A 15,686-nucleotide genomic window follows, 5' to 3' on the forward strand; every position below is an offset into this window, starting at 1 on the left:
CTCCTCTAAAAACTACGTGCGTGTTATGGTCGAGTGCATGTTATAGAGCGAAAAATACGGGTAGGTTTCTTATCCACCTTTCACAATAAGTGAAGTGACAGCAATTTAAAAATACAATGTTAAAATTGGTTTAAAACAAATTAGTCAAAAGAACAGGGTGGGTCCTATGATATATATGTCAGAAATGTCAAAAGTCCAGATATATAGGTGTTTCTCTTCAGCGCATGACAGGAACTACATAAAGGAAGGTAACAACACCCCTCTGAGGAGATGGAATTCTACTACTTAGGGGTTTGCTGGAAAGAATGCTTTCTCCTGGGTTCCCACCCCCCTGAACCGCTAAGGGGCTCAGAAGTGCCAAAGAACCCATTTCCTCTTCGTCCTACTCTCTCATCATGGCTTCTGAGAAATCCACAGTCTTGTTTGAACATATTCCAAGGGATTAAGCTCCAAGCATTACTCAGCCTTCAGCAGAAATGCCTAGCAACATCCAGGCTCCCAAACATGCCCGGATCACACTGGCAAAAGCTAACCCAGGGGGAAGTAGGTTTAAGTGACCAAATAATTCTGAGGTTTGGAGCAGAAATCCACAAGGAGGGGCAAACGTGACCATTGCTAAAATAAGACATAAAACCAGTCATGCAAGAGCCTAGTAATCCTCTTGGTAATCCTATGATCTAAGGGTTTGAGCCAGAGGAAGAGAAAAGGGGGGAAACTGTGGTTTGAATTACAGTCTCTGTGTTGCTGTCGCAAGGTCTGGAAACCTTGGCAAATCCCTCACTCCCAATACTATAATTCTGTGACCAGAACCTCCCCAAATCCCGTAATTGAAAGAATTAGGCACATTACTCCATTAGTTACAGGCATCGATTTGAGGCCTGATTTGTGGTAGAAAGTGGGCCTTGACTATATGAAGCGCCTCGTTTCTCCAAGATGTCAGTGCTGTGAAAAGCAGAGCAGGCCAGCCTTTCCCAACTAGATGCCTTCCAGGTGCCTTGAACTGCATCTCCCATCAGCTCCAGCCACTATGCTGCATGGGGCTGATGGGAGTTATAGTCCAAAACATCTGGAGGGCATCAGGTTGGTAAATGTCTGGAGCAGACACTGCCAGAGTGGAGGCAAAGGAATTTGGGGGCAGTTGTGAAATCAGGAATCCATTTTGTTTTTCCATGATTGAAAGGTGCTCTATGTTGGAGAGGGGCCAAACCAGATAAATCAGTCCTGTTCCCTGTAATGATGCCAATTCCTTCATAAGACTTTTGCTGGAGATTTGCTGAAGGGGCCAAAACGTTTATTTACTGCATCTTATACCATCCTGGCAGTTTGAGCTTTATGATTGCTGTTTAGAATATTTAGAAACACGGCACAAAAGGAGGAGGAAGAAAGAAGACATGCACAAACTCAGGAACCTGCTCTTGGAAGCCTCTACATCAATGGTCATGCAAGCAGCAAAACTGGGTGGGGTTAGGGTTGGGGTTGCAGGTTCGATCCCCGTATGGGACAGTTGTGTATTCCTGCATTATATAATAATAATTTACTATTTATACCCCGCCCATCTAGTTGCATTTCCCCAGCCACTCTGGGCTCCTCCCAATCGAATATTAAAAACACAATACAGCATTAAACGTTAAAAACTTCCCTATACAGGGCTGCCTTCAGATGTCTTTTAAAAGTAGGATACAGTGGTACCTCGGGTTAAGTACTTAATTCGTTCCGGAGGTCCGCACTTAATCTGAAACGGTTCTTAACCTGAAGCACCACTTTAGCTAATGGGGTCTCCTGCTGCTGCCACACTGCCAGAGCACGATTTCTGTTCTCATCCTGAAGCAAAGTTCTTAACCTGAAGCACTATTTCTGGGTTAGCGGAGTCTGTAACCTGAAGCGTATGTAATCTGAAGCGTATGTAACCCGAGGTAACACTGTAGTTGCTTATTTCCTTGACATCTGCTGGGAGGGCATTTCACAGGGCGGGTGCCACTACCGAGAAGGCCCTCTGCCTGGTTCCCTGTAACCTCTCTTCTTGCAGGGAGGGAACCACCAGAAGGCCCTCAGAGCTGGACCTCTGAACAATGGTGGAGACGCTCCTTCAGGTATACAGGAACGAGGCCATTGTAGGAAGAGTTGCACTCGATTGGAAGAGTCCCTTCCAACTATACAATTCTAGGATTCTACGATATCAGGGAGGAGCCAAAGGGTCATTGGACAAATGGAGGGAGCCTTGCTGCTTCACCCCTGCCTCAGACGCAGCTCGGTGGCATGGATGCTGATAGGGGCCATCACTCAAGAGTTCTCAGCTTACCAAAGAAGACGCCCAGCACAGTTCTGTTCTTCTGAGAGGGTGATCCAGAGTCCCCTCGTGCCACCACATGGCTGAGTCTCCGTGCACTGGGGACATTTGGTTCCTGGGGGGCCTGGTACACGCCGTCTGCATAGCTGGCAGGAAGGAGCCGCGACAGCCACGATCCTAGTGGTGAGAATTCAGCATGTCAGCTTGAGGTAGCCAGCCATGGGCAAGACTTAATTTTTGCAAATTTCTTCAGTGAACGGGTCTTAAAAATGTGTCTCTGGGGGTGAGGAATCTGCAATTATCTTTGTGACTGGAGAACATTTAGCTTGGTAAGTCTACGTTAGATGAAGAAGCTCATACACTGCTTTCGGAAAACTGAAGAATTTAAATTTTACCTTCTGAAAATGTCAGTAATGCTAAATAATATTATTAATAATAAATAATTATAATATAACTGCAAGTACTTGGGGCATAGCATTTCTAATTATTTCTATGGAATTTACAGACATTTTATTTACCAAGCATAACTAAATTATATTAATTTGACCAAAATATATTTTGAATTCCCCAAGTGATGTTACACCCTTTTAGCACCCGTCATTTTTGGAAACTGAAAGCTGAAAAATTCAACACACCCTATTGAGGTCATGTGGCCAGCATGACTAAGCCGCTTCTGGCGAACCAGAGCAGTGCACGGAAACGCCGTTTTCCTTCCCACTGGAGTGGTACCTATTTATCTACTTGCACTTTGACGTGCTTTCGAACTGCTAGGTTGGCAGGAGCAGGGACCGAGCAATGGGAGCTCACCCCATCACAGGGATTCAAACTGCCGACCTTCTGATCGGCAAGCCCTAGGCTCTGTGGTTTAGCCCGCAACACCACCCGTGTCCCTAGGGTGTGTCTTAGGTGCTGTGCAAAGTATGTCCTGAGAAACAAGGAAGGAGATGGACAGCTGGACCCTTTCTGAAAGTAAAGCCACAACTGAGACTGGGATTCTGCTCCTTTAAGACATGCTTGCATGCAGTGGTGAGCCTGCTGTGGAAGCACAGCTGGGAGGAAAAAAGTTGTGAAATGCACAAGGTGGAGGAACACAACTTCCCTGCTCTTTAAGGCAGCATTGTGAATGCTAACCCAGGGTGCCTCAGGGATCGCCTGGGCTCTTATATATCCCACCTCAACCCATTGCATGCAGAGCTGTTTCCAGTCTACCCAAAACAACACTGTTTGACTCGCTGTTTGCTGTAGCCAAATTTAATGATATGATTAATTCTGTTATTGACGTGCAGCTATTCCACACCATTTATTTAAACAGGAGTGTGTTGGAAACGTCATCAATAAGCGTGGTGCCAGTGGTGGGGAACAAGTGTGAATTTAGGACTGCGAGAGGAAATGAAAAAGAGAATGCAGATCGCCCGCCTGATTTTCCATCCGTTTGTGGAAAGACGTGTGAACTGGCACAGTACCATTTTGCAAAATTTGCCAATATTCCCCGTACACAAGGACCCAATGCTTGGCATCAGAAATGGCATTTGCAACAGCATTGGAGGCCTTTAAGCCTCAGGGACGCTCTCACCTGCTGAGTTGTGCCTGTGGTACATGAGGTTGTTGTACCAGCCATCGTAACGCTGAATTTCCCAGTGGATATTCTTTTGGGCACCTGAGAGTAAACCACACATGAAGGAAATGAAGTTATTGGAAGCAGAGCTGGTTATTCATGAAAAATCAGGGCCGATTAGGGTATTGGCATGTTGAAAGATGCGCAAATTTTTGTATGTGGCGAACTGGCAATGTGTCTTCATGGTGGCCACACCTGGCAGGACCCTGTAACAGCCCCTTCTGGTTCAAATATATGTATGATAACCATGGGAGAAGCTGGGATTTGAAGTTTACAGCATGTTATACATTGAAAGAAAATTATATGAAAATGATGTAACGTTGGTATTTAAGTCCTAGTAAACTAGCTAAAATGTACAAAACCAGGTCAAATACATGCTGGAAATGTAAGGAAAAAGAAGGCAACTTTTATCATATGTGGTGGACATGTAAGGTAGTACAAGAATTCTGGGAGATGATATATAATGAACTGAAAAATATGTTCAAAATAACCTTTTCTTAAAAAAACCTGAAGGAATTCTAGGTGCCAAAATTCCAACGGATCAGAAAATACTATTTATGTATGCGACCACTGCTGCTCGGATGTTACTAAACCCACAGATGGAAAGAAGACATTGTCCCTACTGCAGAAGAATGGCAGATTAAGTTGATGGACTATGCCGAATTGGCAAAAATAGAATAAGAAATCAGGAATGGGGAATGAGGAAAATATATAACTTACTGTCAGGGGTTCAGGGAGAGAGGCGCAGAGGAGGGAGGAGACCGAGAGTGAGGGAGAAGGTTTCCAGCCTGACGAGGAAGAGGACGACAATGACCCGAGATGGTCCATGAGTCCGTCCAGTGAATCGGAGGATTCCCAAAAGGGAGCCCCCCTGGTCAAGCCAAGGGGAGCCCAAGGGGGAAGCAGTCAGGAGCAGGGAAACGTAGGGGGAACCGCCAGTGGGAGTTGGAGATCGAGACCTGCTTCTCCACCGGAACGGAGTGAAGAGGGTGGAGTTACCAGTGTGTCGGGAGGAACAGAACAAGGAGCAGAGGGGGGAAGGAGATCGGGGCAAGACGTCCTGCCGGAAGGGGCGGAAAGCAGTACCGGGAGCAGTGTGGCTGTTGAAAGGAAGGTCAGGAGCAACGTACGCGCGCCAAGTTCAAATGTGGAGGCGCGCGGAAGTGGGGAGAGCTCTGGGGAGGAGCCTGGTGCTAAAGCACGAAGGAGGGGGCAGCAGGCAGGAGAAGACTCAGCCTCTGGGGAGTCCCGGAAAGAGGGAACACAGGGGGGCAGGAAGACCCTGCGGAAAAGGAAGGAGAGGAAAAGGTGGAGCAGCACAAGCCTCTTAAATTGGTGCAGGGGAGGGACGGACTCAGAGGGGACTTCTAACATCTAAGGGTAACAGATGTGGAGCCACGGAGTTTGGATGTAATGACGACAATGATCTTCAATAAAGCCTTTTGTATATAACTTGGACTGGACTTTGGTCTCTTGTGAGCTGGGACCCAGGGTGGCTCTGACAGTAAGTCCCCTCCAAAGAACGCAAAAATTTTTTTTTGCAAAGCTCACGAACGGTGACAGCCATGAGTGCGGAGGAGCAGTTGACAGCTCTGCGAACTACAGTTTCCGAACTCACTGCTGCAGTCCTTGCGTCTCAGAAGAAGCATGACGAAATGGAGAAGCGCTGCCAGGACCTGCAAACCAGGTGGGAACGTGCAAGCAGGGAAGGGTTCCCAGGGTCCAGATCGGAAGGGATTGGACTTGGACGGAGGGGGGGCAGCCTAGTCACCCACTTCGATGGGAACCTGAAGCACTACCCCAGTTTCAGAGCAGACGTTTTGTATGCATTGCACTTGCTTCGTCATGACTTTAAAGATGAGGAGGAGAAAGTGGGGTTTATTGTTTCTCACTTGCATGGGCCGGCCAGAGACTGGTTGCGCAATTTGTGGCGTGAAGATGGCCCTGCCCGCCGCGATGCAGATGAATTCATTAAAGCAATGGATGCCTGCTTCCAGTCAACTGTAGATGTGGATCTTGCACGCAGGGAAATTTTTGGATTGCGGCAAGGCAAAGCCACTGTGCGTCAGTACCATTCCAGATTTTTTGCTTTACTGACTGCGCTAAGCTGGGAGAAGGATTGTGCACCTGTGAGGGATTTGTTCTGGGAGGGGCTCAGCGGTCCCATTAAGGATGAACTTGCCAGGGGAGACAGACCCCAGACCCTGGAGGAGCTTGTGCAGAGGGCTTTGGCGATTGGGATAAGGCACGAGGGACGTCCTTGGCACACTGAGGAAGAACGTCAGGTGCGTCCACCAGCGAGGACGTCTTCTTTCATCCCCAGGGAGTTCAGTCAGTCACATCCTTCGCCACTGGGAAGGCAGGGGGAGGAGCCCATGGAACTTGGTGGTGCTAAGGCTCAAGCAACAGCCAGAGCCCCAGCTTCCGGTGCAGTAAAGGCACAGCCTCCTAGAGGGACCAGGAAGTGTTACATTTGCGACAGTGCACAGCACATGGCGAAAGAGTGTCCCCAGAGGCTGCAGAAACACACTGCAGCTTTAGCAACTGTTGCAGCAGAAATGATGCAAGCAGAGCAACCTCAGGGAAACGACAGTGCCTGGCTGGAAGCAGAGCTGCTGGGGCTCAGCCAGGCGAATCTGTAGAGCAGTCCCCAGCGCTTTTGCAACGCACAGACCCTTTACCACCCAAGCCAGCGGTGCAGCTCACTGCAACACTTCAGTTGCCGAATGGAACCACCCTGGAAGTCCCCATCACGATTGATTCTGGGAGCAACGCAGATTTTGTGGGGACGCACTTTGTCAAGCAGCATCGCATAGCGCTTCTGCCAGCGACAACACCTCTGAACGTAGTCACGGTGGATGGCAGGAAATTGCTAGGAGGACAAGTTGTGCAACAGACGCCTCCCATGGTGATGAGGATTGGAAATCATCGAGAAGTCATCAGCTTCAATGTCACCCGCCTTTCAGACACGCCTATAGTATTAGGCATGAGTTGGCTGGAGAGACACAGTCCTGCTGTAGCGTGGTACCAACGGCAGATCACCTTTTGCTCATCGTACTGTGCTCAACATTGCATCCAGTCCAGCCAGGAGGAGGGAGCTGAGCAGCAGTTGCAACTTGGCATGGTGCAGGCAGTACCCCGCAAGTACGAGGGGTTCCTGGAGGTTTTCTGCGAGAAGGAAGCTGACCAGTTGCCGCCCCACAGGCCTTATGATTGTGCCATCGACCTGGTGCCAGGGGCGCAGTTGCCGACTGCAAAGCTGTATTCCATGTCTGAGGACGAGATGCAAGAACTCAGGGAGTTCATAGAGCACAATTTGAAGCGCGGATTCATCCGAGAATCGAAAGCGGTGGGGGGCAGTCCTGTTTTCTTTGTAAAGAAAAAGGACACGCCCCAAAAAAGACTCATTGTGGACTATCGATTCATAAACAGTAAGACCAAACCCAAGGCCTTCCCCATGCCCAAGATAGATGATCTCCTGGCAACCGTAAGGAAGGGGAAGATCTTCACCAAATTGGATCTGCGTGGAGCGTATAACCTCATACGCATCCGGGAGGGCGATGAGTGGAAGACGGCCATGTTCACGCCTCTGGGCACGTACGAATACAGAGTGATGCCATTTGGTCTCCAAAATGGATCTCACGTCTTTCAAGCATTTATGCATCACGTGCTAGCGGGACTTCTATACAAGAAATGCGTGTGTTTCCTCGACGACATCCTGATCTTTTCGGAAACGGAGGAGGCCCATGAGAAGGACGTAAAGGAAGTCCTGCAGAGACTACGGGAGAACAAGCTCTACGCCAAGTTAGAGAAGTGCCAGTTTGATGTGACGGACGTGGATTTCCTAGGCTACAAGCTGTCCGACAAGGGGCTGGCCATGGACAGCGCCAAGGTCCGCGCGGTGTTGGACTGGAAGAGCCCTCGCAATCGGAAGGAAGTCCAAAGATTCATCGGCTTCGCCAACTTCTACCGCAAATTCATCAGAGGTTTTGCAAAGGAGACGGCAGCGATCACGGACACTCTCAGTTCCAAGAAAAAGAGGTTCGTGTGGACGGAACAGGCGGAGCGCTCTTTTCAGAAGCTTAAAAGCCTTTTCGCCTCAGAGGAGCAGCTGCTGCACGTGAATCCAGGCAAGCCCATACGAGTAGAGACCGACGCGTCAGACAGAGCGGTTGGAGCCGTACTCCTGCAAGAAGATCCACATGGAAACTGGAGACCCGGTGCCTTTTACTCCAGAAAGCTCAGCAAAGCGGAGCAAAACTACACCATATGGGACAGGGAGCTGTTAGCCATTCACGCAGCGTTCAAAGCGTGGCGACATTTCCTCATTGGAGCCAAGCACACAGTGCAGGTCCGCACGGATCACAAGAATTTAGAGTATTGGCGCACGGCGAAACTCCAGAGCCAAAGACACATGCGCTGGGCAGAGTTCTTCGCGGATTTCGACTTCAGGATAGAGTACGTCCCAGGGGACTCCAACGTTATAGCCGATGCGCTCTCCAGGAAACCGCAATATCTTGAGGAAGCGGCGCCAATAGCAGCCAGGCACATTTTTGCACCGCAGGCGTGGGCGTGCGCTGCCATCGCTGTCGACCTGGACGCAGTGCGACGCGCGTTGCAGGTAGATCAGTTTGCACAATCCAAAATAGAGGAGCTGCGTAGGGGTTCGCTGAGAGACGATGAGTTCCAGTTACGCGACGGACTGTTAACTCACAAGGGTGCCCTCTACGTGCCGAGCGACGAGCTCCGAGCAAAGGTTCTGCAGCAGTTGCACGACGCTCCCAGTGCGGGCCATTTCGGCAGGGAGAAGACAATAGAACTGGTGGCCAGGGACTTTTGGTGGCCCCAGATGCGAGGAGAAGTAGCGGAGTACGTCGCCAGATGTGACACTTGTCAGAGGTCCAAGCCAGTACACCAGAAGCCGGCGGGCTTGCTGGAACCACTGGAAACACCACAGCAACCGTGGGAGAGGGTGGCGCTGGACTTCGTCACTGACCTGCCCAGTTCCAGAGGCAAGACGGCGGTACTGGTGGTGGTGGACTTGTTCACCAAGATGGCGCACTTCATTCCCTGCGCGAAGGTGGCGACGGCGGAACAGACCGCCAAGCTCTTCATCGACCACGTGTTCCGGGCGCATGGGCTGCCGCGGGCCATCCTGTCCGACAGGGGGCGCCAGTTTATTTCCAATTTTTGGCAGAAGCTCCTAGGTATCCTGCGCGTCAAGATCAACCTAGCGTCGGCAAGACATCCACAAACCAACGGCCAGGCCGAGAGGGTCAACGCGATCATGCAGCAGTACCTGAGATGTTATGCAAATCAGCGACCCACAGCTTGGGTGGACTACCTACCGATGGCGGAGTTTGCCTACAACAACACGAAGCATGCGTCGACGGGGGTGACGCCGTTCTTCGCGAACAATGGACGTCATCCCAGGACCTTCCCGGGGTTCGTAGCACCAAGAGAGGGGGAGCCGCAAGAGGCCGACCAGTTCGCTGCAGAACTACAAGAGGTGCACGAGGAGCTGCGGAGACATTTGGAGCTAGCCAAACAAGCATATAAGGTGCAGGCAGACAAAGGCAGAAGAGTGGGAGAGGACATCCAGGTGGGGGACTGGGTGTGGTTAGCGGCCCAGGCGATGCCAACCAAGTCGTTGGCCAAGAAGAAGCTAGGGCACAGGCAGCTAGGACCATACCAGGTGGAGGCTAAGATCAACCCCGTGGCTTTTCGACTGGCCCTCCCCGAAGGTTCCAGAGTCCACCCGGTTTTTCATAGGTCGGTGCTCACTCCCTACAAGGCCCCGCACAGGTTTCAGGAGTCTGAAACAGTACCGCAGCCACGCACAGAGTCACCTAGGAGGGAGGGATCGCCTAGGGTCGAACCACTCAACGAGGTCACAGAGATCCTGGACTCGAGATGGGGGGAAGAGGGAATAGAATACTTTCTAGTCAGAGAGGGTGCACCAGTCAGTGCCAGTGGGTGGGTGCCGGACTACGCTTTAGACGAACCTCTTTTAAAGGACGAGTTCCATGCCCTTTTCCCACATAGACCCATGCCAGCCGAGTACTTCGATGACTGGCTCTTTACCCCCACATGTTCAGGCAGCACTTTCCACGGCTTTTCTTCAGCCGAGGAAAGAACGCCGAACTCAAACTCGCCCAGGGGATCGTGTTCGGGGGTGGACACAGAGCCCTCTTATTGGTGGGATGAGCAACCAGAGGAAGCCTGGCGCAAGAAATGGCTGAAGGGGCCTTGGCCGGCAGCACCAGACGAAGTAGCAATGGAAGAGGGAACTGCGAACATTTTGGGTGAAGAACCCGAATTCGAACACACGTACACCGAGCTGCCAGCAGAGGTCATGGACGTAGCCGAACTGTATCCTGCATCTACCTCCGAGGAGCTGCAGTTCCCACAACCCGCACCCGATGGGGGGGAGGGGGGAAGGGGGGGCTTCGAGGGGGGGATGGATGTCAGGGGTTCAGGGAGAGAGGCGCAGAGGAGGGAGGAGACCGAGAGTGAGGGAGAAGGTTTCCAGCCTGACGAGGAAGAGGACGACAATGACCCGAGATGGTCCATGAGTCCGTCCAGTGAATCGGAGGATTCCCAAAAGGGAGCCCCCCTGGTCAAGCCAAGGGGAGCCCAAGGGGGAAGCAGTCAGGAGCAGGGAAACGTAGGGGGAACCGCCAGTGGGAGTTGGAGATCGAGACCTGCTTCTCCACCGGAACGGAGTGAAGAGGGTGGAGTTACCAGTGTGTCGGGAGGAACAGAACAAGGAGCAGAGGGGGGAAGGAGATCGGGGCAAGACGTCCTGCCGGAAGGGGCGGAAAGCAGTACCGGGAGCAGTGTGGCTGTTGAAAGGAAGGTCAGGAGCAACGTACGCGCGCCAAGTTCAAATGTGGAGGCGCGCGGAAGTGGGGAGAGCTCTGGGGAGGAGCCTGGTGCTAAAGCACGAAGGAGGGGGCAGCAGGCAGGAGAAGACTCAGCCTCTGGGGAGTCCCGGAAAGAGGGAACACAGGGGGGCAGGAAGACCCTGCGGAAAAGGAAGGAGAGGAAAAGGTGGAGCAGCACAAGCCTCTTAAATTGGTGCAGGGGAGGGACGGACTCAGAGGGGACTTCTAACATCTAAGGGTAACAGATGTGGAGCCACGGAGTTTGGATGTAATGACGACAATGATCTTCAATAAAGCCTTTTGTATATAACTTGGACTGGACTTTGGTCTCTTGTGAGCTGGGACCCAGGGTGGCTCTGACACTTACCTTACAAAACATTGTAAACAATTAAAATTATTAGTAGGATTGGAATGACACTTGTAGTCTAATGTTGAATTTTGGGTATGATGGAGATTTAAAAGATTTGGATTAATAGACAAGATGCAGGAGGAAAAAGTTAATATAAGGACCCACAAAGGGGGAAGTCCAGGAAATTCTTTGGAATTCTCTCTTCTTCTTTTTTTGTTGGTTATGTGAAAACTGTACATTTTTAAAATCTGAAAAACTAAATAATTTTAAAAAAAAGAAGAAGAAGAAGAGAAAATATATGTATGGCTTAACTAAGCTCACCATACATTTAAATTACTTTTATGCTACTATGCTACTGATGGATTAGTTTGGTGGTCCATGTGGTTCAGCATCCGGTTCTCACAGTGACTAACCAGATGTCCATGGGACATGCCACGATCTCCTGATCGTTCACTGAATATCACATGGATTCTCATATGATGAAAGAGGGAGTAAAACTTATCTATCGGCTCTCTCTTCACCATGCATAATTTTAGAGACTTCTATCATGCCACTTCTAACTTGCCATTCCTCTCTAAACTGAAAAGCCAAAAATGTTGTAACCTTTTCTCACGGGGTTAGAATCATGACTTTCCAAAAATTATGGGAACTGTACTTTGTTAATGATCTCCTTACAACTTTCGGTATTCCTGACATGCTCCATTTCCCAGGATTCTTTGGGGGAAGCCATGACTCTTAAGTGCACATCTTATATTCCAGTGGAATAGAAATCTTTTGATAGCTATTTGCACCTGTTAATGACCAAGAAAATGGAAGACTTGGCCACATTGTCTGTTTGAGAAAGCACCAAAAACAAGATCACCATTTGGATCTAGTCTGCAGCAAAGTCTACATGTGAACCGCAAGACTCACAATACCATCCTAACAAGAGTTAGTAAAAAGGTAAAGCTAAAAGACCCCTGACAGTTGAGTCGCAAACGACTCTGGAGTTCTGGCGCTCATCTTGCTTTACTGGCCGAGGGAGCCGGCGTTTGTCCGCAGTCAGTTTTTCTGGGTCATGTGGCCAGCATGACTAAGCAGCTTCTGGCGAAACCAGAGCAATGCAAGGAAACACCGTTTGCCTTTCCTCCAGAGGAAACCTATTTATCTACTTGCACTTTAATGTGCTTTCGAACTGCTAGGTGGGCAGGAGCTGGGACCCAGCAACAGGAACTCACCCCGTCACGGGGATTTGAACTGCCGACCTTCCGATCGGCAAGCCCTAGGCTCAGTGGTTTAGACCACAGTGCCACCCGCGTCACTCTAACAAGAGTTATACCCTGTGAAATCAACAAAAAACCCTAGGCGGTTTCCATAAAACAATGTGAAATACACTTAAGAAAATACAGATAAAATCAAACATTAAAAACAAGTAGACATGAAACGCATCACAATAGAGACAAATTTCTAAAACAAAATAGACATAATAAAATTGCACGTCTGGGTAGGCTTCAACAAAAAAAGTTTTTATCAGTCAAGTAATGGCTCTAAGAGGAAATCCATTTTAGGAAAACCAATTGTTAACTGGACAGGGAAAAGTTGGAGAGACTTACCAGTCGAGTGCCATAAACTTGCCAGGACAAACCAAAGCAAAATAAAGGTTTTAGTTCCAGTCATGAGATCAGTCCACATTTCTTTGGGGGGCCTTTTTCCTGAAAGACAAAAAATAAAAAAGTAGTTGCATCTTACAGCCCTGGAAAGCCTGAAAACGCATATTTCTATTTTGTGGTGCAGCAGTTAAAGTGTTGGACTAGGAGCTTGGAGACCAGGGTTCAAATTCCCACTTAGCCCTAAAGCTCATTGGGAGCCCTGCCTCTCAGGCTAAGCTACATCACAGGGTTGTTGTGGGGACTAAACAAAGAGAGGGAAAACTGAGTTCCTTGTAGAAAAAAGTGGGATATAAATGCAACATATAAACATATAAAACGACCCAGGTGGAACCTCATCAGGGAATGCCTTGGTAGTATTGCCTGCCCACAAAGTGAGTGATGCTTCCCTCTGGAAACAAACGATGCCAGAGACAGAGACATTAATTTTAGATCTAGACATTTCAACTAAGCCCTTTTCTTTTCAGACTGATTTTCGCATTGGTCCCCTGCAAAGCAGATACATTGCAAATACCTAAAATCTGCCCCTAAGAAGGAAACCAATTCCTTTTGCTGGTTTAAATTCAGAAAAATCCTATAAAACTTCTAATTTGCACATTTATTTGGGTGAAACCATCAGTACTTGTTGCTGAATTTGAAATATTTTGGCAATAATTGTTGGGAAGAAAGGAAGCACGGGTCATTCAAGATGGGCAACGGAAGCCAAATGCTATGGGGGTGGAAAGATAAGCCCCACACTTGGACTTGGACCACTGCTCCCTTTGACAAACACTAACCATGCAATTCCACTTTTTCTTCCTGCAACCATGAGGGCTACTTACCTTAAACCTGGGTTCTTACTCATGCAAAGCACATGCTCTGATATATTTTTTCACACTCAGTACAAATTACACATGTTCAAGTGCTAACCATTTTTAATTGTGTTATTAAAAAGAGCACCATCTATGAGTTTTAGAAGAAAGTAGCAAAGTGCAGATACTCTTAAACGTGCCTGGAAAATTTGCATCTTTCCCATACCTCCTATGCAGCGGAAACGATGCAAATTTAAGATCTCTTTTGAAAGGATCCTAAGCCAATATCTAATGCAGCCAATGCAAGTATAATTATACACAGGAGATTTCCTCCTATAATTAACCAGGAATACGAATGAGAGCAGATGTGACTGCTACCACACAGTGTGGTGAGCCTAACACTTCTTGTGGGTGCAATTATCTGCAATCATGAATTTGTGCCCACAAAGTTTTTGAGAATGCTTTAGAGTTCCACTTGGGGGAGGGGGAGATGATATGTCTAGAAGAAGTCTGATCCTTCTCTTCACAGACTGTTAAAAAAAGGGGGTTTGGGGGGGCTGGGGGAGGCAGAGCAATTCAAGAGTTTTAGAATAGAGCTGCCATAGAAGAAAGGAGATGTAGCCAGTATGGTTTGTTTTTATTACAAAAAACAGAACACCGCAAGTTTTGTGTTTTGTTATTTACAAGATTTGCTTTTCGTCCCCCATTTTAAAAAAAATCAAAGAGCTACATGAACACTTCAGCTGGAGTGGTGTCATGGTTGAATGCTGTTTCAGCTTGAGAGCCCCTGCAACTTTCAAAAGTCCTCTTCAAGAAGTTATCAAAATGAGGCGGGGTGTGTGTCAGAGAAATGAGACAGTGCGTCACTTTATTATTATATGGGCATGAGAGTGCCTATATTGGAGTAGCTACTAAGTGGGTTAAACCACAGAGCCTAGGGCTTGCAGATCAGAAAGTCGGCAGTTCGAATCCCCGCAACGGGGTGAGCTCCCGTTGCTCGGTCCCAGCTCCTGCCAACCTAGCAGTTTGAAAGCACATGCAAGTAGATAAATAGGTACCGCTCTGGCGGGAAGGTAAACTGTGTTTCTGTACACTGCTCTGGTTCGCCAGAAGTGGCTTTGTCATGCTGTATGCCGGCTCCCTTGGCCAGTAAAGCAAGATGAGCGCTGCAACCCGAGTCTCTTTACCTTTAAGCCCCAGCCCAGAGGCCAGATCAAGCCCACCTTTGGTGGCTACAACAGCAAAATCAGTTTAAAAACTGAAACAGACATAACCTTGGGGCTCTGTCAAGCTCAGCATCCTTAACAGAATGTGATATGCCCCCTCACTGATAATCAGACTGATCATTAGATGAGTGGAAATTACCCATTTTTAAACCTAGACCCCTGTGCAGATGGGCAAAAAAGTCAATCCATTTCACTCGTAAAGGCCAAACCTATTTAATTCATACTTTCCAAAAACAATGTGAGAATCCAAAGCACAGCTGCCCTTTGAAATTTGCAGTTTCCTGACCAGCTCTTGTGGTAAACAGAGGTTTAGCTCCACCTGGAGACAATTTTTCATAATAGCAGCCTTGAACAGCCCTGGGATCTCTGGCAATATAAAAGTAGAGACTCTGTATAACTTCCAATAAACCACATTATCCTACTATCAATGTGTTAAGCCTTATGGGATCTGCAATAAGGCACCGAAGGGTGCACAGGTGCTCACAAAGGCTTTCACTCTCCCTCCTTGGAGGTTTTAAAGCAGGGCTTGGATGGCCATGGATGCTTTCGTTGAGATTACTGTATTGCACAGGGTTGGAATAGATGACCCACGGGGTCCCTTCCAGCTCTGATTCTATGACTTAACTGGGTTGCTGAGTGATGAGTCAGGTGGTTGGTAAGATGAGGGTGGGAGAAAGATACAGGGGTGGTGCATGGAGGGAATGCAGAAAGGAGAAAAACCAGTCTCCCTCCAAGCAGGAAGGAGGAGGGAGAGAGATGAAGATCTGGGGCTTTCCCATATCCATTCTGCAAAAGGGAAGTGCAGGTTATTTGCAGTCTATTGCAGCAATATTTGCAGGGTTGGGGCGGAAGGGATGCTGAGATTTACTGGTCAAGTTTAGAAGC

General features: G+C 48.7%; 1 protein-coding gene across 3 annotated transcripts in view; it reads right to left on the bottom strand.

Annotated features, from left to right (window-relative positions):
* Positions 1-12,822, bottom strand: part of DUOX2 (dual oxidase 2) — a 61,170-nt gene extending 48,348 nt beyond the window's left edge. The window contains exons 1-3 of one of the 3 annotated variants that reach the window (XM_079953149.1): positions 12,731-12,822; positions 3,861-3,944; positions 2,300-2,464 (exon numbers count right to left, since the gene is read on the bottom strand). In XM_079953149.1, the coding sequence (XP_079809275.1) occupies positions 2,300-2,464; positions 3,861-3,944; positions 12,731-12,809 (328 nt within the window). In that variant the 5' untranslated portion in view covers positions 12,810-12,822. Of the gene's footprint in view, positions 1-849; positions 1,433-2,299; positions 2,465-3,860; positions 3,945-12,730 lie in introns of those variants that run through there. The other 2 variants (XM_079953150.1, XM_079953151.1) reach the window with 2 other exon arrangements.
* Between the last annotated feature and the right edge of the window lie 2,864 nt (positions 12,823-15,686).

This window comes from Podarcis cretensis (genome assembly GCF_951804945.1).
Source record: "Podarcis cretensis genome assembly, chromosome: 14".
Taxonomy (NCBI): Eukaryota; Metazoa; Chordata; class Lepidosauria; order Squamata; family Lacertidae; genus Podarcis; species Podarcis cretensis.